Source organism: Ornithodoros turicata, chromosome 8 (genome assembly GCF_037126465.1).
Source record: "Ornithodoros turicata isolate Travis chromosome 8, ASM3712646v1, whole genome shotgun sequence".
Lineage (NCBI taxonomy): Eukaryota > Metazoa > Arthropoda > Arachnida > Ixodida > Argasidae > Ornithodoros > Ornithodoros turicata.
The window spans coordinates 39,697,751-39,723,540 of record NC_088208.1 but is presented as its reverse complement, the minus strand read 5'-3'; the positions used below and the strand labels follow the sequence as shown (position 1 = coordinate 39,723,540).

The 25,790-nt window shown below is 46.7% G+C and overlaps 2 protein-coding genes across 8 annotated transcripts in view; one reads left to right on the top strand and one right to left on the bottom strand.

Moving 5' to 3' along the window:
* Nucleotides 1–629: 629 nt before the first annotated feature.
* Nucleotides 630–25,790, bottom strand: part of LOC135367305 (tyrosine-protein phosphatase non-receptor type 4-like) — a 128,564-nt gene continuing 103,403 nt past the window's right edge. For all 4 annotated transcript variants that reach the window (XM_064600510.1, XM_064600513.1, XM_064600512.1 and 1 more), the window contains 11 exons: nt 12,179–12,415; nt 10,848–10,911; nt 8,412–8,566; nt 7,972–8,062; nt 7,827–7,894; nt 7,668–7,751; nt 7,048–7,239; nt 6,008–6,292; nt 5,032–5,077; nt 4,388–4,421; nt 630–3,577 (listed from right to left, as the gene is read on the bottom strand). In XM_064600510.1, coding sequence (XP_064456580.1) covers nt 3,556–3,577; nt 4,388–4,421; nt 5,032–5,077; nt 6,008–6,292; nt 7,048–7,239; nt 7,668–7,751; nt 7,827–7,894; nt 7,972–8,062; nt 8,412–8,566; nt 10,848–10,911; nt 12,179–12,415 — 1,278 coding nt within the window. In that variant the 3' untranslated portion in view covers nt 630–3,555. The remainder of the gene's footprint in view (nt 3,578–4,387; nt 4,422–5,031; nt 5,078–6,007; nt 6,293–7,047; nt 7,240–7,667; nt 7,752–7,826; nt 7,895–7,971; nt 8,063–8,411; nt 8,567–10,847; nt 10,912–12,178; nt 12,416–25,790) is intronic.
* On the top strand, nt 16,373–24,996 carry LOC135367306 (allergen Arg r 1-like). 4 transcript variants are annotated; one of them, XM_064600517.1, is made up of 6 exons: nt 16,373–16,531; nt 20,371–20,528; nt 21,737–21,888; nt 21,959–22,014; nt 23,354–23,416; nt 24,795–24,996. In XM_064600517.1, exons 2-6 carry the CDS (start codon nt 20,427–20,429, stop codon nt 24,920–24,922), a joined length of 501 nt encoding a protein of 166 aa, XP_064456587.1. In that variant the 5' UTR covers nt 16,373–16,531; nt 20,371–20,426; the 3' UTR covers nt 24,923–24,996. The 4 variants fall into 4 exon arrangements, with proteins under 4 accessions (XP_064456587.1, XP_064456584.1, XP_064456586.1 ...); XM_064600514.1 differs by lacking the exon at nt 16,373–16,531 and adding an exon at nt 20,206–20,309 and having other exon boundaries at nt 20,368–20,528; XM_064600516.1 differs by lacking the exon at nt 16,373–16,531 and adding an exon at nt 20,210–20,309 and having other exon boundaries at nt 20,407–20,528.

The following is a 25,790-nucleotide window of genomic DNA, read 5'->3' as shown; positions in this document are numbered from 1 at the left end:
GATTCGAACCCATATCGCCTCCCAGTCTAGGTTGTCCCAACCAGTGATGGCCACTAACTACTTCTCAAGTAATTTAACTTTAACTACTAACTACTTTGCGGTGGAGTAGTTTAACCAGTAGTTCAACTACTTTTCAGGGGAGGTAGTTAAAACTACTACTTTAACTACTGCAATGTATTTTAGCTACATCTCTAACTACTTAACGTTGTCCATCAACACCAATCCCATTCTATAGTGTTCTTGGACACCTAAATATCAATCACAAGCAGCGATAAAATGTGAAGATTTAGTACACATGCACGCGGCACAATTGCTCTGCACCTCCGTTCTCATCAAAGAAGTAGCTCAAGGTAAAAAGTCGGAAGCACAATCGTGCCGTAAAGCTTGCGGCAAAATCGGAAGTAGTTGTCGCCTCCAGTAACCTAACTACTGTAGTTAACTACTCGGAATAGTAGTTTAACTAGTAGTTGCCACTACATTTCTACAAGTAGTTCATAACTACTTTTTAACAACAATCAGGTAGTTTAACTACATGTAGTCAACTATACTGGCCATCACTGGTCCCAACCACTACTCCACACGATCTAGTAGGACGGACTTTGGTAATGAAATATCAAACCTAAGAGGAGTACATGTAGCATCGAAGTTTTATTTCATTTCTTTCGCTTTCAGCATTCTAACACAGCATCGTATCCGATAGAAATCACCAAACACTGTAAAAGCAGTCAAGAGTTTGTTCCAAAATTTATGTAAAAATCCTAATGTCCCAGGCCTCATGTGTCTCTCCACGGACATCTCCCTCATATATATACACTACTATAGTTGCACTATATCTGTGACGAGACAACAGAGACGACTCGTACCACATTCTATACTTAGGCCCGTCCCATTACCCTAAGCCCACAATCCTGCCAGCATCCTGCTGACATGTCATCACGTGCACATGTTGGATGTTTACATCAAGCTTATAGAGAAATGGCCTGGCTTGCTTTGGAGCAAATACAGTGTGTGCCAGTTACGGTAAAGTTAGCAACCGTTGTAATTTTGAAGTCTGCAATGACACGACCGTGAGCCTCCATAGAGTGAATGGATATCTGCAAATAAGCATTGGAGTGTTTGCTGACACCCCTAAGTGGAGCCACAATTGAACCTCTGTATGCAATAAGGGGATAAGTCAATTTATCCCCTTTTTGCTATTTTTGCTGCAATGACATCTACATACCAGTATGTCCCTGCCAAAGAAAATTTAGGACCCTATTGAAATTTATTGGCCAGCTACAGGAGGGTAAGAAATGGGAAATGCATGTATGTCAATGGGATGCACAATCAGATCAGGCCCCTTTTCTCGGTTTGGGATTTTTCGACTTATCCCCTTATTGCATACAGAGGTTCAATTGAGAGTACTCAGTGAATTCAAAATGGCGTGTTGAGGTGTGTAATACGCTGCGTCCTGTGCACACAACCGCTACTGCCGGGATTCCGTTTCATCGTGTAGATTTTTCCCTACAAATGCAATGATCGTGAATGTGAGGATCTGCATGGATGCAGGTACAGCTATACCAAGTAACGCTGTTGCAGTTGTAACAAGTGCAAGTGTTGTGCAACTGTGGATACTGTCAACGTTACCTGCGGTCACCTCTATCTGTAACCACATTCTATGCCACAGTACTTACTGGAATGCATATGTTAGGCTGGTGCAGCATTAAGGACGTTGGTAAGGTCACTTTAATGTCAATTTCAAGACATAACACACTGCTGATCCTAGTCACACTGTGTGCGGCACAGTTTACTGCAAGAGGTATTCAGAGAATATGTGGTATATAACCGGTATCTTACTGTACGCAGGATTACCATAAATGGCCTACACTGTATAGTAACTTCCGCCACAAGGCCGCAGGCAGCTCACCGCACTGGCGAACAACACGCCATTCACACTGCCTACATTCAACAGCCAAGGGACTTCCTTCAATTCCCCCCATTTACAGAATTGGCAGTAGCACAGATATGTTGCCACAGGTAGATAACAAGAGGATGAAACAGGGCTTGACACTTGAGTGCAATGGCTAACGCTCCATGTTCTTTGGCAGTACTGAGATGCTCTGTTTGGGCGCATACACATCTCCTGAATTTCGTGTGCCAACTGGGATGACCCAGAACGAACACGGGTTTGGATGGCATCTGAATGTAGTGCACGCAGCTGCTCACAATACGAGTTGCTGTGCTGTTGGATGGTTGTTGAAATATCTGTGCTTGCTGTAATTTTAACAATTTTTAGATTATGTAGTAGTATGTGTTAGATATTTTGGCAACCATCCAAGTTATTTTATCCAATCCACGATACGTATTGTATGCAAAACCGCGGATACAAAAATTCATTGATATCCTGTCAAGTGTCTTTCGAGATATGTAAGTGCATTGGCTAATTCCCTTTGTTTATTATGTAAGTGTGCTTGTAGCTTCAGTTTTATGGCTAAATTGTCTTTGAGATGTGCCAGTCGACGTTTTCTGGGCAATAATTACGAATAATTTAGCAACAATTCATTGAAATATTCTACGTGTCATGTGAGCATGAACAGAAACCACTTACCATGACTTTTTGTACCGTTTTTTTTTTAAGCAGAGACCAGCTCTCTGTCACAGAAGCTGTTTGACGGGCAAACAGACATGTAGAAACATTGCAGACGTGCACGTTCAACAGCGCATTGTGAGCAGACGCACCATCTGGACTAAACAAGACCTCCTCTCCCTCCTTCACTGCTTGTGCCGTCTGCAGAGAGTCTGACTACGGGTGTGGCTAAAGGCAGCTTTCCATGGCTACGGATGTGGCTAAAGGCGGCTTTCCATGGCTACGGATGTGGCTAAAGGTGGCTTTCCATGGCTACGACCCACTCTAGGCATGGTCATGGCTGGAGTGACTCGTAAGACATCACATCTGTAGTGATCGGGCCTTGTTTAGTCTAGAAGGCATTGGCCACTGCCACCTATCGGCTGCATCGAGTGAAATGCACCGTGGACTTGCTCATAAATTAAACACTGTGAACCTTAATGGAGTCCCAATGTCTACCAATGCACAAATGTATTGCAGTGTCCGTTCTTTCTTACCATTGAGATGCCACGTAAGGACAATATTCAGACTGCCATTCGTCGAAATGCACATGCTATCACATCACACACACGTGACTCGAGAAACACATATCTACAGCACAAAAGGATCATCTTGTGTGTGTATGTACAAGTTAAGCTTACTTGGCTGCTGCACGCAGCTCTATAAAAATACGGTACAACGGCACCTTGCTTCCGGTACTGAAGCAGGGAGTAAAAGCAGACCGCAGCGTAAGACCAACTGCTTTTTATAAGTCCGTTCTGCTTCCTGCGGACATCCTGCAGGTTCCGACGTTTCTTAAAACATTTGTTGACTCATCCACATACACTGGCAGCATGTGAAGAATCTGGCAGCAAGATTTCCTAATGACAGGCAGAGTCTGTCATTATCGTCATCAACAGAACAGCTGCTCAACGTCAGTGCTTCCACTGGCACTCATCACGTAATTTGCCTCATACTGTGGTTGTAAGACATCTGCAATGCAAGTACATAACTTCTCGTGAATGCAGCGCCACCTAACTGGTGGGAACAGCAACAATGAAGCAGCAGCAGGGGCGAAAAAAAGCAGGGTTGTAAATGCTGATGGTACCATGGCAGCAATGTTGAATGCCATCATCTTGGATTCAACTTCATGTGGGAAGGTAGATGTGTGAATCACATCAAACTGGTGGAGATATCCACCAGGAATAAGATGTAATGATGATGATGTTAATGTAGCTCTGTTCATTGGTCAATCCAAAACAACCTTCCCATTTGAAAGACAAGTTGAATGCAGGATGGCAGTATTCAGTACGGCTACAGTGTTGGTGACATGGCTTTAAAGGTTTTGTATGTGTTTCGATACACATACACATATAACTGTTTGTCCTCTGGTGCTAGGCTATCGAATGCGTCCTCTCCACGGTCCAAGATTTTGGGCAGAAAGTGCGTTTATTATAAGTAAATACTGCATTTTCTTCTAATCTCCCTTGTATGTCCAGTCAGTTTACAACCCTGGTTCAAAAAGCCTTGCAAGAAACGGCACGTGGGCACTAGTGAGAGTGCCAGAAGCAGCGAGACAGGGTTGTTGTTGTTGTTGTTGAGACAGAACCAAAGAGGAAACCAATAAGCAGCCCATTTCCCATTCCTGCACCAAATGCCCAGCAAAGAGACAGGTGAAGCGAGAGGAGGTGAGAGCAGGGTTGCCGGCCATGCACAAGTTGTGCGCGGAGTAGTTCGTGGTGAGTCCCCGCGTCCCCACCAGTGGCGAGTTGCTAAGAAATCCGCCATCACTGGCCATCTCACCTCTGGTACTCGGGTAGTGGCTTCACAATGCCTTCTGAAAATTCAAGAGAGACACATTAGGGTTGGGGACGAAAAGTTGAGATTATGTATATATCCTTTGGCACCACTCGTAAAAATGGTAAAGTGGGAGTAAAACATCGCCGTCCAAGCTATACGAGGTTTTTCGTAGCATGAAGTGTTGCCACATCTCCTGTGAACCGGAAAAAATACTGTGTGTGTGCGAGTGTAAATACAGTAGACTCTCGTTGATTAAAACCCTCGAGGGACCACGGACTTTTGTTTGAAGTAACGAAATTTTGCCTACATTTATGCTGCATGACCGAATTATGGTTTATTATGTTTGTATGTGCACATATGAAGCACATTTTTCAATGTTCCTTCTACTAAACACGTCTATCGCAGCACCATTGATATCCTTACTTCAAGTCGAGGACGACATATCAGTATTTCCGAAACTTGAAGATACTCATAGTTGAAGACATGCATGGTCACTTTTCATGTGCGTATTGTACATACATCTTTATGATACGTGGAAAGAGAATTTTACCACCTGTCAATTTCTGCATCGTTTTTAAGCTTTCCTATCGACACATTCACAAGGTCCACAATTAGCCTGCTAAGCCTGCAAAAATGCTGGGACGTACCATTGTAAACTTTAAGCACAGCCTCACAGACAAACTTGTACTGACTCTGAAAGAAGAAGAGGAACTGCACTTGAATTCATGTTCGAGTTTCATCCACACACCAAGCATTCAAGTATCAAGTATTTGATATTCAATACATATATAGTATTTTCTCAAATGCCTCGAATGTATTCGAGTCAATGATCACCTGCTGTAGCGGAATGCATATCTGGCATGACCGACTGAAATATGGCAGTTGTCGAAGAAGGCAGAGAGCGGTGCTAATTGAACGACACACCTCTCGATTGCCGGTCGAGCACGCTAATGACTTCGTATGTTTATGTTCTTAGGCATCTTCAGGCTTTGTGTTTGCCTGTTTGTGTGTTTCAGCCTCAGAACAGTTACTTTCCAGCCTCTCTCGCAGTTTTTGTTTCTACAGACTAAATCTGGCGGGTTTTCAGTTCCATGTGCGCCACATTGCAATAAATCCAATCCGATAAAATCCAAAAACTTCATCTTCTGTAGCAGTTTGTTCTTGGTTTGGTTCTGTATGCAGGTGAAAATTGCATTTTGTATTTTGCTTTATTTCGTGGTGCAACATGAAGCTAATCAAACTACTTTGTCTACTAATATTTTGCAGCTAAACGACATCTGAAGCCCTTAATAATGGAGCACGTGTTTCTACATCAAAGCGTAACTTATTGATCGTGACGACATGCATCAGTTCAAGCGTTCTTGCCGTGAACGTTCCCCGCTTGACGTGATTCTGACGGGCGGTTTTGCGAAAGTTCACGCATATAACGATACTCTGATAAAACGATTGGATTTCGCGTTCCCGTCAATATCGTCATAAACGAGCTCAACTGAAAAATGGTAAAACAGTTAATGAAGTGAGTCTGCGGCCTTATCTTACAGAAAAAGATAACAGTCGGCAATAGCGAATAGCCTAGTCGGAGCTGAAGCCAACGAAACGTAAAAAGGATCACTGAGGACTCACAGCAGTCTGGATGAGCATGGCCCTCTGGTCGCGCATGTGCCGCGTGATGTCCAGTGGATAGACCGGCTCGTTAGCCTCAATGAGGCACATGGCTGTCTCCATGAGGATCAGCACTCCCGTCCGTCCAATCCCCGCGCTGCAGTGCACCACAGTTGGCTCGACCATGCCGTCCCGGTTTCGGCGCACTTGCTGGACGAAGCTCAGGAAGTCTGACGCGTCGTCGGGAACGCCGTGGTCTGGCCACGCCAGGTACTGCATGTGCGTTATGTGCCGCTCCTCTTTGTTCTGCGTGTGACGACATCAATGTAAAATTACGCGTGGAGGGCGAGAAGAGCAACATGACGGTAACGGGGCTGTCAAGCCGCTTTCTTAATGCCAGCGTAAGTCATAGATAGAGCCTGAAGTTTTCGGGAAATACTTTTTTTCTAAATTCGGGGGGTAAAAATCGGGTAAAATAAACGTGCGCACTAAATTCGTGCGAATTCGGGTGAAAAAACTTCCATTACGCTAAAATCGGGGAGAAATCGGGCTCAGTTACTGAACGAACTGTAGCGGTTTGGTACAAATGGTGATGTAACTGAATTTTTCTGCCAAACAAGTAAATTAATGCATTCCTACAGACATCCCAGTGAGGGCAATTTGACAGGTAAAAATCGGGTTTCACCCTGAAGAGGCAACCTTCAATTCGGGGTGCAAATTCGGGGAAGAATCGGGTAAAACTCTAAAACTTCAGGCTCTAGTCATAGTGTATACCTACGTCAGATGGGTTAAATAGTACAGTTCAGGCTGAAGCCAGTATCAGGTTAAAGTAAACAGAAGCATTCTGTGAACATCATGCCAGGGCATGCCTACAACCATCTAGAATACAGGAGGTCCGTTCGATGCCTCCTCAACATCCTTCACTATGTGTGCACATCAAAACCGTGTGTCATCAACTTGTCCCAAAAGCGTCTGTGGCTACAAATGGCTACGGCTGAAAGCAGCTCGTTGCTATGGCTACGGCCACTGAAAGCACGATTATGACTGAAGTGACATCCCACCTGTGTGTTGATGAGAGTAAACTCTCTAAAGGCAAAGGACGTGGTCTCTTTCTCTCGCACGCAGGACACTTGCAGCTTACTGTATGTTTCCGTCTCATATAGGTTGGGCCAATACTTGTGGCACTTGATTCGGCCCCTTTCAATAAGCGTCGTCAGCATCACCACCAAAGTGCTCTGCTGCTCCCACACCATCTGAAATTAATTACCGGACACCCTTGTAACACAACCTGCATTGTTGTTGTTGTTCTTGCAAAGAAAGTAGTCAGCCACTGGTTCAACAGTCATCGCTCAAGTAATGCTACACAACGTGAAAGCGCCACCTCTCGTTCATTTCGTGAGGCTTGCCCATCCGCCGTATTACAGGCACTATGCAATACGACTTGATCGTGCCGACACCTGCTTCTCATCGCTACATGGCGATATGCTGCTGTCACATACGCTAGACAAAACACTTAGATACTTTTTCCAAACTGCACCTGACCTGAGCTATCCAAGAAGCACGCTATATGTCGGAATTGTCTGTACTGATAAAGTGGTATCCTCAAAGACGTACTACATGCAATATCTTGTTAGAACAGAAGAACGAACATAAAAAAAGATAAAAATGGGGCTGAGCGTACCTCCCAAAAGTCTACAGTGGTATTGGGTAGAGGTCCCTGTGTCGCAATATATCTATTTACAATGCCCGACGTTGGGATGTTCATCTGCAAAATAAATATGACACCAGGTTGTGAGGCGAGCCACAGCCACGAATGTCACTTTCAGTTGATGATACTCACATTTACAAAACTGGCATTAATATAATCCCCGGACGAACCCTCTGTTAGGACCACTCGTGTTACATCATCTAGGGAGCAAACAGAAGAACTGCATCAACGGATGTGGCCCAAACACAACAGGAAGGAAGCTGAATACGGAACTCACATGGGGAGATGTCCCTGTATCTGTTCTTATTAAGGTTTGCAGGCAACCTGGCAGCCTTCATGGTAGTGTCAGGCTTTTTTCTGTACAATTGCTGCACATAAGAAAGGGTAGGTGAGAGGTAGCACAGAAAATAGCAGGAAGGATGCAAAATGACCTCCATGCTAAAAGCAACCCCAGCACTTCTTCACACTTTGTTTCTAATGCCTTGGGTAGTAAGCCAGCTGTCTGTGCAGCTCTCCAGTTTCCCTCTCTCCCTGACTGCTCGTGGAGCGACCTCATTGGTCCCTCCACTCATGCGTCTATCACCCCTTTTGTTGTAAAGCTTAGAATGCGATGCAAATAGCTGACTTTTATGTCTATCCAGCACAACATGGGGCATCACGACCCCTTTAAGGTTACCAGCAGCAACTTCGCCATGCTGCTGGTAGACATACGCCTACCTCGAACTGCGCGATGGTGGCGCCACTTTCAAGACCTTCAGCCAACAGGAGCATGGACTCTCCCAGGGCCCCAGAACGAGGGCCCTTCGTGGACACCGCCGACGAATCTGGGATGTACTGGAAGTCGGGCTCCTCTGCTTCATCACCCACGTACACTGAAACACATGAGTGCATCTTTATTACGATGGCTTACAGTGGCCGCTGGCGAGCAGTCAGACGCGGCACTCCGTGCACGAAGAAAATACACTAAACCCTCGTTATAACGAAATCGCCTTTTTTTCGAATGATGCATACGTACGAAGTTTCGCGCTGTTCCCGCCGAAATGCATGCGTACCAGCATATTCGAAAGTGTACTGGCAGCCGCGGCAGAACGTCCGCGGTGTTCCCGAGAACGCCGTCACTGCTTTCATGGTACTTGCGCTTTTATCGAATTGGCGTATATATCGAATTTTCCCCATGTCCCGTTGGCGAGGGTTGAAGGCTGGTTTACAGCCCGACGGAACTGGGCGGAACCGCGCGCGGCGCGCCGCCGCGCTATGCCAGCGGCCGTCGTTCAGTTTATAGTTCGGCAGTACGAAGCGAAACGTGGCGAGACGGCGGCGCGCGACTGCGCCAACCGTCGTCCAACGGCGCAGTTAACTTTCACTTACTGCAATGGAGGTTTAATCAAATAAAGCCGATTCTCTAGTTTATAACCAAATGACCTGACGAGTTTATCAATATTACGTTTCGTTTCTCGATAACTCGAGTATCCCCGCTGAACACAGTACTCGGAGGTCCACAAATTTATGTCCTCTAAAGTATGAACCGTAACCTCTATACCACAGAAAAGGCTAGACACGCTTCTTTCTTTCGTGACCGCGTACCTAACATCCGCTCTTGCGACTGCTATCTTCATGCAGAACATCTGTCCTCTGCAGCTCAGTTTTGCAAGGCAATGAAAAAGAAAAGGCACCTTAAAACAAGCCGTGTGCCTTCTGAAGACTTGGTTACTTGGCTGGCATATTCGTCAGGACTCCGTCAGTCCTGACGAAGGCGGAGCTTCTGCCGCAACGTTGACTTCCCCCTTAACTTTTCACCCGTAAATAAATAACTCCCCCTTTTCCTACTTTCTACATCATCTTTGTCAGCCTCAGATTTTCTTAGTACCTATTTAATTTCGCGGTCGCCCGAACCCCTTTCTTCCAGCATGTATCCCCATATATCCCCGCGTTTTATATATATATGTATATATATACAGTGAAACCTCGTTAATACGACCCCCGATAATCTGACATACGCGCTTTACGACCATACTCCTGGGGTGAAACCTCTGCAAATCCCCCCGTTAACATGACAATTCCGCGTTATGACCAAAATTTTCGGGAGTAAAAATCGGGGACTGGTGTACTTGGGGGAAAAGGGAAATAAAGGGGGAACTATACTTGACAACAAGTATAATTCCCCCCTTTTTTCCCTTTTTCCCCCAAGTACACCAGTCCCGGTTTTTACTCCTGTGTTTTGTGTACCTGGCAGTCCTTTTTATCGTTCTAAAATTTTCGGGAACGACCATGGTCATAATAACGAGGGAACCTGCCGGCTCGCATTTCATAGCAGAGGAATCACCAAGGCAGGCCAGACTTTAGGTAAATGACGGTGAGGCGACTGTATACGGACGTTAAAGTCGGTCGCCTCGACCGTATTCGCTGCGTAAGCGACATTATTATTCTACGCTTTTCTTTGTTTGCTCTATAAAATTGTTCATTGCAATGATGTCTTCCACAAAAACGATGACATATAGAAAACTACACTAGAAGAAAACAAAACACATTCAGCTGTCGCTGCTGTGTTTAGATTCTGGGGAAGGACAGATCTTCGAGCAGCCGAAAACACAACTATATAGAAAGTGTTCGCGGGTGTTTTATTGGCTTATACGCAGGTGAAGTGAGCACAAACTTTTCAAGACAGTTAGAATGTACAGTTTGGTCTGAGGGAAAAACACACAGAGACACACACGCACGAAAAAAAAAAGCACGTTATAGACAGCGCAGAAAAGAAGGCAGTGAAAAAAGAAAGAAGGAAAGGAAATGGCGCCATCTTTTTCCCGCCAACGAGTATAAGCCGATTGGGCCGAAGAGGAGGTACGCTCCTACGCTTTGCATTCACTCGCATCCAGCTGGAACAGGTCACCCTACAGGAGTCGCAAATGATACACACAGTGGAGGGCGCCTTCCTTCAAGGTATCTGATGGCAACGACACTAATTTATTTGCCAGCACACACATACTCTTTGGAATGTATCCATTACAAGAGAAGACCTCTGCGTGACCCGCAGTAGCTCAAGAGTCAACAGCTGGAGATCGCTAGCCAAGAGCGCACATGCTTGCAGTATACCTCTCTCTCTCACCACGACGAAAAACACTGGTTACATGTCGACAAATCAAAAAAGGAACTTACCCTGTGGCCTGACAGTAAGCACCAGCTCCCCATTATCCTTCGGCGTCCGGATAAGCTTGACGACCTGCGAGAACCAGAAGACAGGTGGTCTCAGCCGCAGAAGGAGTAAACACAGCCAACGAGGAACACAGCAGTTGGCCACCGCGGAGCGAGCCTCCCGCAGTCCGCCGACCATTCGGGGACGGAGACCCAGCATTTGGCGGCGGCGGAGGCTAAACCTCTCACGTCGAACCCCGTATGGTCCCCGTCGCGAGAGCTTCGCGTTTTCTGTCCCCGCACTCCATTAAAGCGCAACACTCCATGGTGAAGTGTCACAAATCTTGCGAAATCCAGCGTAATCGCGCTCAGCAGAGGTGCTGAGCTTGTCAACAACTACAGCGGAAGACGCCACAAAAAGACCCCCTCCTTTTCCTTTCCAGGGCATTTCGCTGCCTTCAATGTCTATAAAAATCGCTGAATTCACTCAATGGAACGTAATTACGGCAGTGAGGAAAAGGCAAAACAAAGCAGGCGGCAATTGAGCGATTGCGACGCGAAAGCAGACGACAGCGGTGGCGCTGTTATCGCAGAGTGGGCGTCGCGGATGGCGCTGCAGTCTACCACTTGGAAACGGAATCGATCGCCAAAATCAATGTGGCGCAGGTGATTCACCTGATCGCTTGCTCAGCGATATCACAAAGTTCGTCGCGCGTGACTCTAGTAGATTTAGGCCTAACTGTCTCGCGACGCTTGTATGCAATAATTTATGTCTTTTGGCTGCATGGGGTGGTAGGCTTGAGGAGCGATCAAAGGTGGAAATGCGGGGAGTCCAACACAAAAGAGAGGGGTTATAGTGGGGCTCATAATCCGCAAAACATCAAAGAGAACCTTTATTCTGTAATTAGAAGCAAGCCGGTGTAACTGGCATCCAAACTGGGGATCCAAGTGGCCAATCGAGAAATAGTCTATCTTGAAGCCACTAGCTATAATGAAAGTAACGCGATCGCCACCAGCAAGAAGTCTCCAGGATTTGTAAAAAGTAGTCACGTGATATAGCCACTTGAAACCAACGCCTTCTGGTCTAAAGAAGGCCTGCTCGATGCCACCGTCTCTACCGCGTTCGTTACATGATCACATGGAGTGGCGATATCGTCAGTTACAGCCAATCGACACAGACGATTTCAACACAGAGAAGGCCTGTGGCTATACGGGTGCCTGTCCATGCGGCTAATGCCGGCTCGGTTTACATTTGCGGCCGCCTTCGCAGGAAATGTGCCGACATTTATCTACGTTTGGCGGAATTTGAAGCTGGTATCACCTCCTAGTCTCGCCCTAGAGCCACGAGAGCGTACCTGTTCGTGCGATAGTCCTGAGACGTCTTTGCCGTCGATGAGGAGGAGTTGGTCCCCTTCGTTGAGTCGAGGCACGCATGTGTCGGCGGGTGTGTTGGGCACCACTCGAGACACAAGGATGGGCAGTCGCTGGTCGGCACCACCTTTCACATTGAAGCCGAAACGTCCTTGGTCGTCAGCACGCATGCGGATGCGCACATGAGACGCGTCGTCCGTAACACCTGTTCCGCCGTTGCTCTGCGAAGGCAAAAGTACACTTGGGTTATATTTCTTGGTTCTGTCAGTAAACAACTGTGATGACTTATTATGAAACGTTTCTATATCACTAACCACAGATATCTATGACCAGATAGTGGCAGATATTTACTGCGCACCGGCTTCGGTAGACCAGTTGCGGGTTGATCGTAACATTCAAGCGAAGACTAGTCTTTGAACGGAACTTCATCGCATAGCATGCAGCTAGCCAACCATCATTCCGAATAACATCGTTCCTCTCTCCTGATTCGTTGAAAACGGGAGGCGTGCGACCCGCGATTTCCACAAATGAAGAGTGATAAAGGCATCACTCTGTACAATGGTTGGCCTTCAGCAATGGTTGTGCAACTCCAAGGAAGCTGAATGATGATTCAAGGTCCTTCCTTTCATTCCAGAAAAACAAACAATTACTAATTCCTAGCTTTACATGTCGGGACAACTGTGATCATGAGGGATGCCACACCGGTGGTTCAAAGTTCATTAGTTTTGTCCACACAAATATATATACCTCTATCTCAGAAACGTCATCATGACGTTTGTAGACAGACTGAAACCGATACAAATCGGAAGGGGAGGGCTGGGGTCCACGAATGGGCACTTGGCTCGCTGCCTCTTACTGAAAGAAAAGTAGTACGGAAGGTCGCATCCCTTTCAGGGACCATCGTAATCCCCTCAAGACCGTGGCTTTCGACCCTGTTATTCCCTAGCTTCGAGCGTAGTTCAACTCTACCAAATTGGTGGCGCTGTCGAACACTATGACGTCATTTGTTTACAAACAGGGAGAAATCTATTGCTCCCTGTCACCGAGTTGCTGGCATCCTCGGCCGGTTTCGAACGGCGCGCAACGTTGGGATCACCTGGCGCACAAGTGACCAACTGCAGATTGAAAAAGAAAACGGGTAAAAATATCCACCAGATTGCAAGCAGTGACAAAAAAAGAAAAGAAAAATCACCTAGCACAGTCACCTCAAGTGTCTCAAAGCTCTTTTTTTTTTTCTTTTTTGCTTGGTAAGTTTCCGTTCCTGCATATGAAGGGGACGACCACATTTGGCATGCGGCTCACACAAACTTCTCCCTTCAGAGCAACCACATAGGATATGTGTTCATATTCGAGGACACTGACTTTCTCTCAGAACGCCTAATGAGGGCTACGAACTGTGAGAAGGAACACGCTTGAGGAATGTGCAGTGGACTTGCGCGCAGAGACAAGATTCCTGTTCGGGGCACTGAGAAGAGGATCGTACGATAGGTACGATATGAAGAAGGCGGAGCTTGCTGTGATAACGGCTATACGTGGCCCGTGTGCACGTAATGGATGCCGGAAGCCTTATCTGTGGTTAGAACACATCGCAAACGCTCGCAGGCGTTTGCGAGCGCGTTGATCGCGTCTTCCTCGCAAACACCAACCTGTATCTTGCCCGATTTTCTTTCACACCGGGTTTGACCGCTGGATGCCTGTACGGGAACTAAACCTTGCCGGTAACAGACGTAATATGTTACATTTGTTTGTTTCCATTCTCTCCATTTACAGGGGCTGGCGTCGGAGGTCGTGCTATAGCTCTTGAGTTACTGCGATGGAACATCACCACTCGTTTTGCTGCATACTCCCGCTGGATTTTCGAGCGAATTTTTCAGATGGGTGTCGGCGCAGTTCGTCCAGAAGCCAGCCCAGGACAGATACTATCCTTTAAAAAGCTGTCCTCCGTTCATGGACATCTGTTAGCTGGCATCTCGTGGTTGCGCATATGACGGGAAACGAACAAAATTATCCGTGGAAGCACTACTACTACTTGGCGAATCGCCTCGGTTAGATACAAATATAACTAGCAGCGCGAACTTGAAATATACATAGAAATCGAGATATCGACGCGGTGTCGGTTCGTACACGCAATATGATGCTTCGCAGGTGCAGAGCATGGCTAATCACCTTCGCGAGCATAAAGAAGGTCTACCACAGCTGTGTGGTAAACATGACCTACTACTGTATAGTAACGTTATGTTAGAGCGACATTTATATGAAATTTTGATTCCATAACTTTCAACTGAAACTGTAATAGACTATTGTGCTCCCTGATCATACCTCCCTTTTGTATTTTGGGCACATTCGCGCGCAGACGACCGCACTCGTTGCGAGGAAGAACAAGTGAAACCATAGCATGTTGCGAGAAATAGTGCTCGTCCTTTGCATGTACTGTTCCGCCGCATACCCTTCTTGCCCGACGGAGAAGGGTGCATGGCGGGTGAGTATCTCCGTACGCTGTAAAGCCTCGTAAGATGACGACGTCACCTTCAAGTACAGATTGGTCCTTGTTTAGAATAGATGGCTTGTAAGTGGCAAGTTGTACCGTCTGTCCCATTGTCCTTGACCGGTTGGCGCCGCGAAGCAACTCTGTATAGAGGGCGCAGCAGAGAAAAAAGGGAGACAGGGCTTTGGGAACTGAACACCGACATCCAGCTGGAACGTCTGTCGAAAAGCATGGTTTCCGCAACGCAAGGAAAAACAGCGACAAGACAAGAGAAAGGAACGAGGACGACCCTGAACTCCCAACTGAGTTTTTGTTCTGGAAAGCAATGCTGCCATGCTATAGGTGCTAGATGGCGTTTACCAGCTCTGATGTAATCGGCATCCTCCTGAAGGAGGGGTATATAGCGATGAGGTGCTAATGCACTCATCAGAGCCGCATTCACCGATAAGGAAGGTCTCGACAGCTTCTGGAATCTACATTCTTTCTATGTGTTCCTTCAATCGTAATCCCTTCAGGATATGGGTGGCAGCCACACAACAACGACGGCTACAATGCCTCTCTTTCTTTGTTCCTAGCTGTTTTTCCTTGGGCCGTTGGTTCGTCTTCGTCTGTCGAAAAGCCGGAAGGACGAGACATAAAGAGATCACGATCTCTGATGCAGTCCGGGTGATCGCGGTCTACGGTACCTTTTTGCCGCGAGAACCTCTACTTGTGGAAGGCGTCCAGACGGCGGGCGAAACCTGTCGCGAGGTGGCACGACTGGAGCCTCGGCTCGACCCGGGCTTGTTGTGCGCCGTCATGGGCTTTGCGACGAATGAAGAAGCTCGCAGGAGAAAACTGCCGAGCGGCCCGATGCGAAACAGCAGCGCCATGCGCGCGAAACGTTAGGCGTCGTCTTCTTCCGCGATGTATCGGCTAATGGACGCCGACGTAACCAGAGGGCGAACCGATTCAAGCAACGAATAGTGCAGGAACACCGTAACGCAGTATGCTGAGTAGGCATCGCTCCACTGTAACAACCAAGGTAAAGTGGCGAAGCGCAGGCCTTGCGTTCACTGGGACCTTCAGTGACTTGGAGGTGACCCCGGTTTCGAATCCGGGCGCCGGCTGTTCTGACTGGGTGTTTTCCCTGGGTTTTCCTCAGACGCTTTAAGACAAATGCCGGCACAGCTCCCGGTGAAGTGGGCCCAGGACACACACGATCCCCCCGCGACAGTGGTGACGTAGTTGCGACCCTGAGCGTGGCCAACTACGGCAAGCCGTTTCATCACCACCAGGCCGCGCGTCCAACTCACGGCTGAGTAGCGTTCAAAACCAGCTCCCGTGTCATAGTGGTTAGGATGATCGCTTTCCGCGCGCCGAGACTGGGAGGTGACACGGGTTCGAATCCTGTCATCGGCTGTGCTGTCTGAGATTTTCCCTGAGTTTTCAGAAGACTTTCCAGACGAATATCGGCACAGCTCCCCCTGAAGTCGGCCCAGGACGCACACTAACCCCTCCCCTGTCCCCCACTCTTTCCTGCTGTCCTCTCTACATCTGTCCACTTCTGTACGGCGCTCATGGCCACCGCTGCTTCGCGGCGCTAACACGGAAATAATAATAAAGAAATCAAGTTTTATTCAAACACTAGTTCTGTTTATTGGTCTATAGGACATTTCGGGGTACGGACGCTTCGATGCAGGGTATACATCCGCGTTACTAATAACCGAAAAACCAGCCAGGACTATCACCGTTTATACTATACTGCAATGCACCGACCGAAACAGAAACGACGAGACCACAACACAGACAAGCCGCAACGTCGACTCTGTTTCGGTCGCCACGTTGGAATCATACCTGCCAAATTGTTATAGTTAAGCTGACCCCCTTGCTCTTTTTTTTTTGCAGGCAATCACGAAGCCTGGCTATGGGAAGTATTTCATGGCGAAGTCTACTTATGACAACGAGCTCGACTGTACTTTCATGGGCTATCCCACAAAGATGGACAACGCCCGACAACAAACCACTCTTTTCACTGGAGCAATCGAAACAAACAGGCAGAAGCTGTAAGATACCGAACTCGTCGATAATCACCTCTGTATAACGATCTATTGACACGCAGGTTCTGGGTGATCGAGGACGGCGTGACAGCGAGTGGAAATGAGTACACAATAAATGGAGGTAAGTGCACTGCTGTTTAGGGATACTTTGGACCGGTTCTCAGAGTTTCGACACTAACGTTTTCGCAACGGTTTCACGCACTTTGAAAACAGCTTGTACAGCATGCAGATTGTCCCTGTGCAAACCATCGTTGTATGATGCCTCAAAAGTAGCGACCAGACCTTTTTCTTCTAATTCAACATCATTTAACAGTTGTCTATCTTTTCCACACTATAGCGACCTCGACAGTTCTCTTCTCTGACTACGGAAAGTGTAACGTGGTTTCTACACCAACGAGAGGTGAATATTTCTTTCGTCGGGTCAAACTAATGTATCGGTTGCGTATATATAAATAATCTAAAGATTCCTTCCTTGTCTTTCCATATGTCCAGATTGTGAGCTATGGGTCCACGAGGATATCATTAAAACAAACTCCTATGGCTGCTGCGATACAAAGTTTCAAGAATGCGCCCGAAGGAGTACTATCCACCACTACTACCAAACAACCTGTCCTTATTATTAGGGCACTGCAGCGGAAGGAACCTGCAGGGTGCGAAACGATTTCTGGAGCACCGGTGTCAATAAATATTTCGACAAGCCACTGGAGAGCCAATGCCAATGTTTCTGAACAGACGAAACGATGACGCGACTAATAAGGAAAGGAACGGTATCGGTTCCTCAAACGGAACGACAGCAGCGCTTAGACATATTCTTTATCATCATTATAGCTCGCCTACAGATCACACGACGTCGAAATGAATGGCACTAGAAATCAGATGTTGTTGTCTCCGCGTGCGAGCTTCGACTTACATGTTTCGAATAACAAAGCACAGGCTTCGCGAAAGAACATGTAAGTAGACGACCTCTAACACACATTAAAAGAGTTCAAATACGACCTTCTAGCTTTCTGACAAAATGCGTTAGGAAATGTAGTGCTCTGTCCTCTAAAGGTGCCAATGGCGGCGGCGATGGGACGCCACGTGCCGAAGTTGTCGCGACGAAAATCTACTTCTGCGAGAAGGCCTCCATCGCCCTCTCCCGCAGTCCTCGATAGCATGTTACGCATTATTACAGAAACCGAACGCGCGCTTCCCCATGGAAACGTACCAGGCGCGTCTGTTTCCCATGGTAATTTGCTGCTTCTTCCAAGGCGAATTCCAAATGGCAACACGCCCTGCACACGCATTAAGTGCCTTCGACCGAGTGCTTTCAGATAATTGTTCAACCCCTTTAAAGTGCCCCAGAGTGTAGAATTAAAGTTGCCAGATTTCGCTACTTTCTGACTGTCCTGGCGCCGAAGTTTGGGCTTCTGTATACCTGTATACCTGTACGGGACGGGTATGCGTGTATATCTGACTGTATACCTATAACGGGATAAGATTTTTTTTTAATGAACAATTATTACAATAACGCGATAGTTTACATCGTGGGTGACACACCTAACACCGACGTGCAGGCATTGCGTTCATTCCTGAATCCCTCGATGATCTTCTCGCAGTCGGTATACGATGTCCCTTGACTGTTCTGTTTCTCTGCTGGGGTTTCAGGACTCGTTGAAGATCCCTTGGTTGGATGAAATTAATCCCTGCGCTGTAGTGTCGCTCGTGATCATAGTTCCCTCGCCAAGTGGAGGCTCGGGTTTATCATTATACGAGTTATCATAAGGTTGCTCTTTGCTTAAGCTGGCTGCATGTGTTCCGTTCTCTGGTCATGTTTGGCGTGGAATCTGAAATTATGTCCACGCGACCCTGTTTTTTTTTTCCTGAAAATATCGTTGGCCTCAAGACTTCGACACTGAAGAGAGCCCGCAATCATTGACTGGAAGAGGAGTTAAAGTAAACATATCCCTCCCTCCCTCTTCAACGTACCACGCTATATACGCTAGGAAATACTCAACGCATTCTCCCTAACGTTGTTGCCGCAGTCACTTGCAACCGCACGTCACTTCGTCACCAGTGACTGGCAACGATGTAAGAGAAAATGTGGTGAAGGTGAAGATGAAGGTGAGTGCGTGTCCCCGTGGTTTGCTAGCGTGTCTTGGTACGTTGAAGAGAGGGTCAGCTACAGCATGGTCAATTGGTAGCATCTCTGATCGGCAATTAGAAGATGTTGGTTCGAATCCCACTGTTGATGGACTTTCTTCAACCTGCCATCATTCAGCTGAAGCATGGGCGTTGTGGGGCGTGTGTTGTGCTCGTCCTATATACGTTCAATAGACCTCTACCTGTTTGTAAACAGATGACGTCATAGTGTTCGACAGCGCCACGAGTTTGGTAGAGTTGAACTACGTTCAAAGCTAGTGGCGAACAAGGTCGCGCCCGAAAGCCACCGTCCTGAGGGGGATTACGATGGTCCCTGAAAGGGACGCGCTCTCCCCTTCCGATCTGTTTCGGTTTCGGTCTGTCTACCAACGTCATGATGACGTTTCTCCGGTAGAGGTTTATTGTCTCGTCTACCGTACAACGATACATTCGCATGTGTTGCAGAAGTTTAAAATTTTCTGGCTAATAATCAACGCTCACTTAGTCATTGATCCAAACGAATACGTTACATTCTCCAGCTTAAGAGAATCACGTATTAGACGTCATAAAACTATTAAAATGGAGACGTGGCGAACTGGTAAGTACAGATGCATTCATTTCCCCCCCATATATATGACAACTCAATGGAGATTCCTCCCTAACAGTGTTGTACGTTCAACTAATTTAGATGCATTTCTTGATCACATCTCCTCTCTGTTCAAATAGTTGCTCTTAATTCATACATTTACCTGCGTATCGTATTTTTGCTCCGTATTTAAAAGCATGCTATGTATCGTTTATTTTGTTTTCTTTGTTGTTTGTTTGTTAACAGCTTCTTGGGCCAATAGTATTCTAAAAAAAAAAAAAAAATGACGGGCAGCCAGTACAGCTTATTCTCTGCTTACACAACGAACCGCGTCCGGCGTTGCGTACACCCGACCCAAGGGCGAACTGCTAGTAACTGAAATGTCACCTGTATGCGTACTTCACGACGTACCTAGGGATTCGAGCACAATGGTCTATCACAACTATTGCACTGCAATGACTGAATGCATGTAAACGAAAGCTGTAGCAGACAGTAACGCTCCCTGAATGAAGCAGGGTGTCCGCTTAAGCTGCTCCGATTTCGAAACGTTATTAATACTTCAGCTAAAGCATTGGGCCAACAGCTAATCCTCAAGACACATCTAAAATGTATCTTCTGTATCAAATGTGATGAAATGTACCAGCTAGCGCAACAAAGAGTGCATCTGAACCTCAAGATACATTTCGCGGTGTAAGTGTGAAGGCAACAATTGCGATCTCGTAATATATATATATATATGTGTGTGTGTGTGTAAGTCAAACGTCGCCATGCCAGTACTGGACAGCTGTTTCGGTCTTCTTGGGCCTCATCAGCAGTACGCGGGAAGGCAATGTTTGACTGGATGGCGTCAGAAAATCACGTAACACGTGATTCCTCCTGTCAGGGTGAGCTCTTTCTTTCCCTAGTATATATATATATATATATTCCTTTTTGGGGTATAAGTAGGTGGAAAGGAGCATCAGTATGACTCACTATCTTCGGAAGTAACAACCGTCATCCATATGAAGCAGCAAACCGTCGTCTATCTTCTCGTTTTCTGCATCATCTGCGGGAATATCATAGGCGCATATTCGTCCTGCCCGACGCAGATGGACGCGTGGACGGTAAGCTGTCGTCTCTTTGAACAACAACTACTTCATTTTAACGACGATGATTGGGGAGGTCGCTTTCATATAACCGTATTCGATCGAAGAACCGCTTCCACGTCAACGTTAGCGTACCTATATAGGACTTTCTACGTTGAACAGCTTGTTTGTTAGTTATGCCTTTCCTATTCTTACTATTCACGGCTCATTTCTTCTTACGTATATCGCATCGTCGTCATATGGCCTATCACTTTCTACCAAAAAATGCAGGGTAGCCGGCTACAAAGGTCTTTCGATATCAGCATACCATGCACAGCAATGGACCTCTTATAATTTGCGTTTCCGCGTAGCACCTGTGACCTTGAAGGCGCCACGGAACATTCTCTATGAACTCGACAGATGGCGCTTAACGTACACGATCATTCAGGCGGAACAGCTCTCCGAGTACGACGCATGCTCAGTAGGCACGACACTTCGACAGCCCTGCGCGCAGCGCAAAGACCGATTTCGTGGTTAAGTGCTGCGGGTTCGTTTTGGCGGTCGGCAAGAGTAGTTGTCGCCACCGCTAGGTGGCGACGTGATTCGGAAAGAAGCGCATTCCTCAGTGCAGATAGAACATTGCGTGGTGTACATATGAAACTCTGAAGGCGATTCAATCCCGGTTAAGTTCAAAGCGGTTGAGCAGCACAGTGCAGAGTTATAACACGAAGGTCACGCACCCCGTAGTCAAAAACAATACGAATAGCGTTGTTGCGACACCTGACGTCGAAGCGACGCACAACACTGGAGTCTGACCGCACTGCAGTGAGCTATTCTATAATCCCAACAGCTTCACCGCTGTGTGCCACTTCGCTGCCAGGTTGCTAATCTGAGTACATTAATATATATATATATATATATATATATATATATATATATACGTATATAGATTTCTTGTCTTCGCTATTCCGCTAATTTCACGTGTGAGGGAACCGAAAGTGTAGTGTCGTCGAGCGTCGGTTTGAACGTCGACTCGCGTGAATTCATATGACAGGAGCGAGGTAACCAACGCAGGAAAAACAGGTTTACAAAGCTTGCTGAGAGAGCTGATGAGATTCATCATATCAAAATAAAGTAGCTCTCGCGTTAGAGGCTGCGTTATTACTCTTTATCGAATTTGCACTAATATGTTTCCCATGCACGTGACCATTGCGGTTACTTCTCTGAATTCCTTTTCTCCTTCCCAGACAATCAAGAGTGCCGGCTGGGGGAGATATTTCCTCGTCAAGTCTACGTCCCGTCATGAAGCCCCGTGTACTTACATGGGTTACCCGTCCAGGATAAAGGAGGGTCTCAAGAATGCCCGCATTGTGTCTGGAGCGCTCGACAGGAACAAGCTGTACGATATCCAACTCGCTGCTTGTCCTTTCTATTCACTAGTGACTATATAATAATCTATTTACCTGCAGGTTCGGTGTAGAAGACAAAGTTACAGCGAAAGGAGATCGCTTTACCATTGGCTACTGTAAGTCCACGGCAGTAATCAACAACAACAACAACCTTATTCTGAGATGATGAATGGGGAGTTTCATCGCCAGGGGGCGATACTCTACCCCATTGCTGGTGGTGATGCGGGGAATGAAATAATGAGCCCCTTCACAATAAGGATCCAAGTCCTGTGGTACCCAGAAAGGTCTATACACAACTCTCTGGATGGCCTTGTTTATTATCCGTTGTGTGTCAATTTGTTCTGAATATGTGGTTAATCTGTGGTGTAATCGGTGGGTCAGTTGCTAACGTATTCGCTTTCTGATCTCCCGACTGATCGAGGTTCGAACGCCAGCAAATTTGTGGCACAGGTAGCTCGGCCAAGTCGTCCTGCGCCGCAGTCAATCGAACACGGTGTGCTGAAATTTAAGCGCGTTAGCAAGTGGGCAAAACTAAGCAACACACCGTCGCTCATTATCATAACTGTAGTGGAATGTAAAATTTTGGATTATTGTTATTATTATTATTATTATTATTATTATTGTTGTTGTTAGACAGTTGCATGCAATAGGGTGCATGAGCATAACGGGACCCAAAACGCCAGCGCTAAAACGTACGTGTGGCGGCCTCTCTCCGCGCGCGTGTGGCTCACAGTCTAAAAAGTCTCGTACGTAAGGGATAGCGTGGTGATTCTGCACACACTCGCGAAGCTTCTTTGTTCATGTATTGCGCGTGCGCAGAACCACCACGCTATCACGCACGCAAAGCGATAGAGTACAATGCTCTAAAACTAACTATTGACAACAAAAAATCCACAGCGCAGTTTGTCCCGATATGAACCTGCATTGAAGGTTTCACAGCGAAGAGGGTAATAGAAGCGGATAAAATGGGCACCGCGATTACCGAAACTCATGCGGCTCTGACATCACATCCCTCGCCGCGGCCAATGAGGCAGCGCACGAGAAGTCACGTGTTTACTGCTGCCAATGGGAAGGGACGCAACTCAGAGCTCTGTGACGTCTGCGCTCTGCTCGGGAGTGTGTTCGAGGGCTCGTATCTCGCTAAGTAAGACACGTAGAAGAATAATTCTTTTTTCCTGGGTATTTTGGCGCGCAGTACAATGCGTCCATGATGTAATGAACTACATCCCCGAAAGTGTCCGAACCCTTAAGAGCAGGCGCATAACTCGGGTCCATTCCAATGCTCGCACTTTTCGGAATCGTTACCAGTGATGTGTAGATAAACGTCGAATTTGTGAAAATGAGGTTCTCCACTTGATGCAACAAATGTCTGTGGTGCTTCTCATAATCAATTAATGGTTGTCCCTCTTCTCTCTTTCTCTCTCTCTCTCTCACTCTCTACACGCACACATATAGTGTCATCAAAAGTTCTCTTCGCTGACTACGGAAACTGTGCCGTGATCTTTGGACCAACTCAAGGTAACATTTTTTTTTTTTTTTTTTTTTCTGGGAAGTCACAATTTAACAGTACAGGACTTCTCGTGGTTCCTTTCGCACTATAATGAAATAATGCTAGACGTTCAAGATTCGGAAGATGCTGTACGGAGCGCCCGAAAATTGTTGCTTTTTGAGCCTCAACTCTAGAAGGCATATTTGCTGAGGACGAAACTGCGAATGTAGCGAATGTTTCGAAATTGTAGGAAAGCGGCAAAATAAATATTATAACAAGATTTACCACGGCCTGTCCACGGGGTAAATTGGAAAAGGGAAAGGTGTATACAATATTATTAGCCCATAGCATATCCAGAAGGCGGAGCGGTTTAATGATGAGTTTAATGATTATCTTATGTGGAACAGATGCCGTTAGCTGCATCGACAACTTTCGCTCTGACTTCCGCATAGTAGCATCTAGGAATACAAAACCTTATCAGCTAGTGGAGGAGTACATTTTATATTTGGCCGTGACCCTAGGGACGCAAAAAATACTATTGATTTTTGGTGCATTGCACGCTTTCGCCTTTGTGTACCGTCGCAGGGTTCTTCGTTTTCAGGTTTTATGATTTTTCAAATTCGGGAGGGAAAAATCGGGTGCTATTTGCACACGAGAATTCGGGGAGAAATCGGGCGCTATGATCCCTGTTTCATATGTCACCGGGGAATTTTCGGGTAAAACGAAAGACATACGAATCAAGCCACTGCTGTGACACCAGGACGAGAAAACAAGAATCTTCATATTTCCGCTCGGAACTTGGGCAGTGAGTGACCGCAGTGTTCAAAAACACTTGCCCGAGCTCCACAAAAGCTCGTCTTTGACTCCTGCAGGAGGGGATCATAAAATGAGGACAAATAGGTTATCACAAATAACTCTTTCTGCTGGTATTATGATTCACTTTTCCGAATATTTACCGAGAACGACAAGTTAATGGACCGCAAGGATTTCGGGTAGATATCGGGTTTTACCCGAATTCTTGAAAACTTGTTCGGGGGGAACTATCGTGAAGAATCGGGTTTAACCCGAAAACGAAGGCCCCTATTAGCATGGTGGTTCTGAGCACTGCGCGAAGCTCTTTGTATTGTTTTGCGCATGCGCACAACCACCAACGCTATTCCTTACGCACTCAATGCTATGTATGTGGCATAAAGAGAGACAAAGTTCACAATAACCGAACGATATCAAGACACGCCAAATATTCCGGATCGTTTTCATTCAAAAGTTTCGAGCGCTTTTTGTCCGCGCAGTTCCCCCCCTATAAAGTCGGCCCGAGACGTAAACAACCAGTGTTAGGAGAAGTCACGTGACCGCCACAACCGTTTCAAAGCCTAACAATTTCTCTATCTTCCTTCTTCCTCAATCCAGCCTGTGAACTATGGGTTCACGAAGCCATCCTCACATCGAGCTCATACGGTTGCTGCGACACCAACTTCCAAGGGTGTGCCAAGAGAAGTCTAATCCACCACCACTACCAACAGACTTGCCCTAAGTAATAGGGAACCGCAAAGGAAGGCGCCCGCGAAACAATATGCCGACTAACGAGGCCAAATAAATATTTTGACTTTGATATGTTTGGCATGGATCCGATGAAACGGCAATTCAACAGAACATACTGGTTATGAGAGAACTGATGTTCTGAGGCTGGAACAACATAGAAGGGCCAATCACATACAAGGCCAGTAACATACAGGCAATCCAGAAGATGTGGGTTCGAGTCCTACAACTGGCTAACCTTTTCAGTGACTTTCATCTTTCATACTGGTTATAAATTTATCAGAGGGCTGCTTGTTTAAAAGAGAAACCACCTGTACTACCGTGTTACAGTAGCGTAGCCAGAAGAATACTTCGGGTGGGGTTCTAGGGTCACTTCACGTGGGGGAGGAGGATTTCCCCCTCGTTTCCCTCTCCCAGGTGCACTATCAAAGGTAAGATTTCGGTGGGGGGAAGGGGCTGAGCCCCGGAAACAATTAACCCCTGGACATTCCACTGACGCAGGATTTTTATTTTTTTTTTCAAGTTTCGCGCGAAAAACCGAGAGGAAATTGTGGTTATCAGCGCTGTAGAGACATCCACAGATGGAGAGAGGACAACGAGACGAGGTGGTTATGAGGCGTTCTGGGCTGACTTCAGTAGTAACTGTGTCGCCATATGCCTGAAAAGTATGCAACGAAACTTCAGAGGGCGCCGCTGGTTTTGGGATACGAAGAGCATAGACATGTTGCTCTGTGCTAGGTGGCGCGAGTGAGCAGCAACGTCAGCGCCCCAAATTGTGCAACACGCGGTCGTTTAGCAGACGACGCGGCACTTTCAAATACACAGTCTCGAGTTGTTCGCACTTTTCAAGAAGCACCGCTTTTTCTG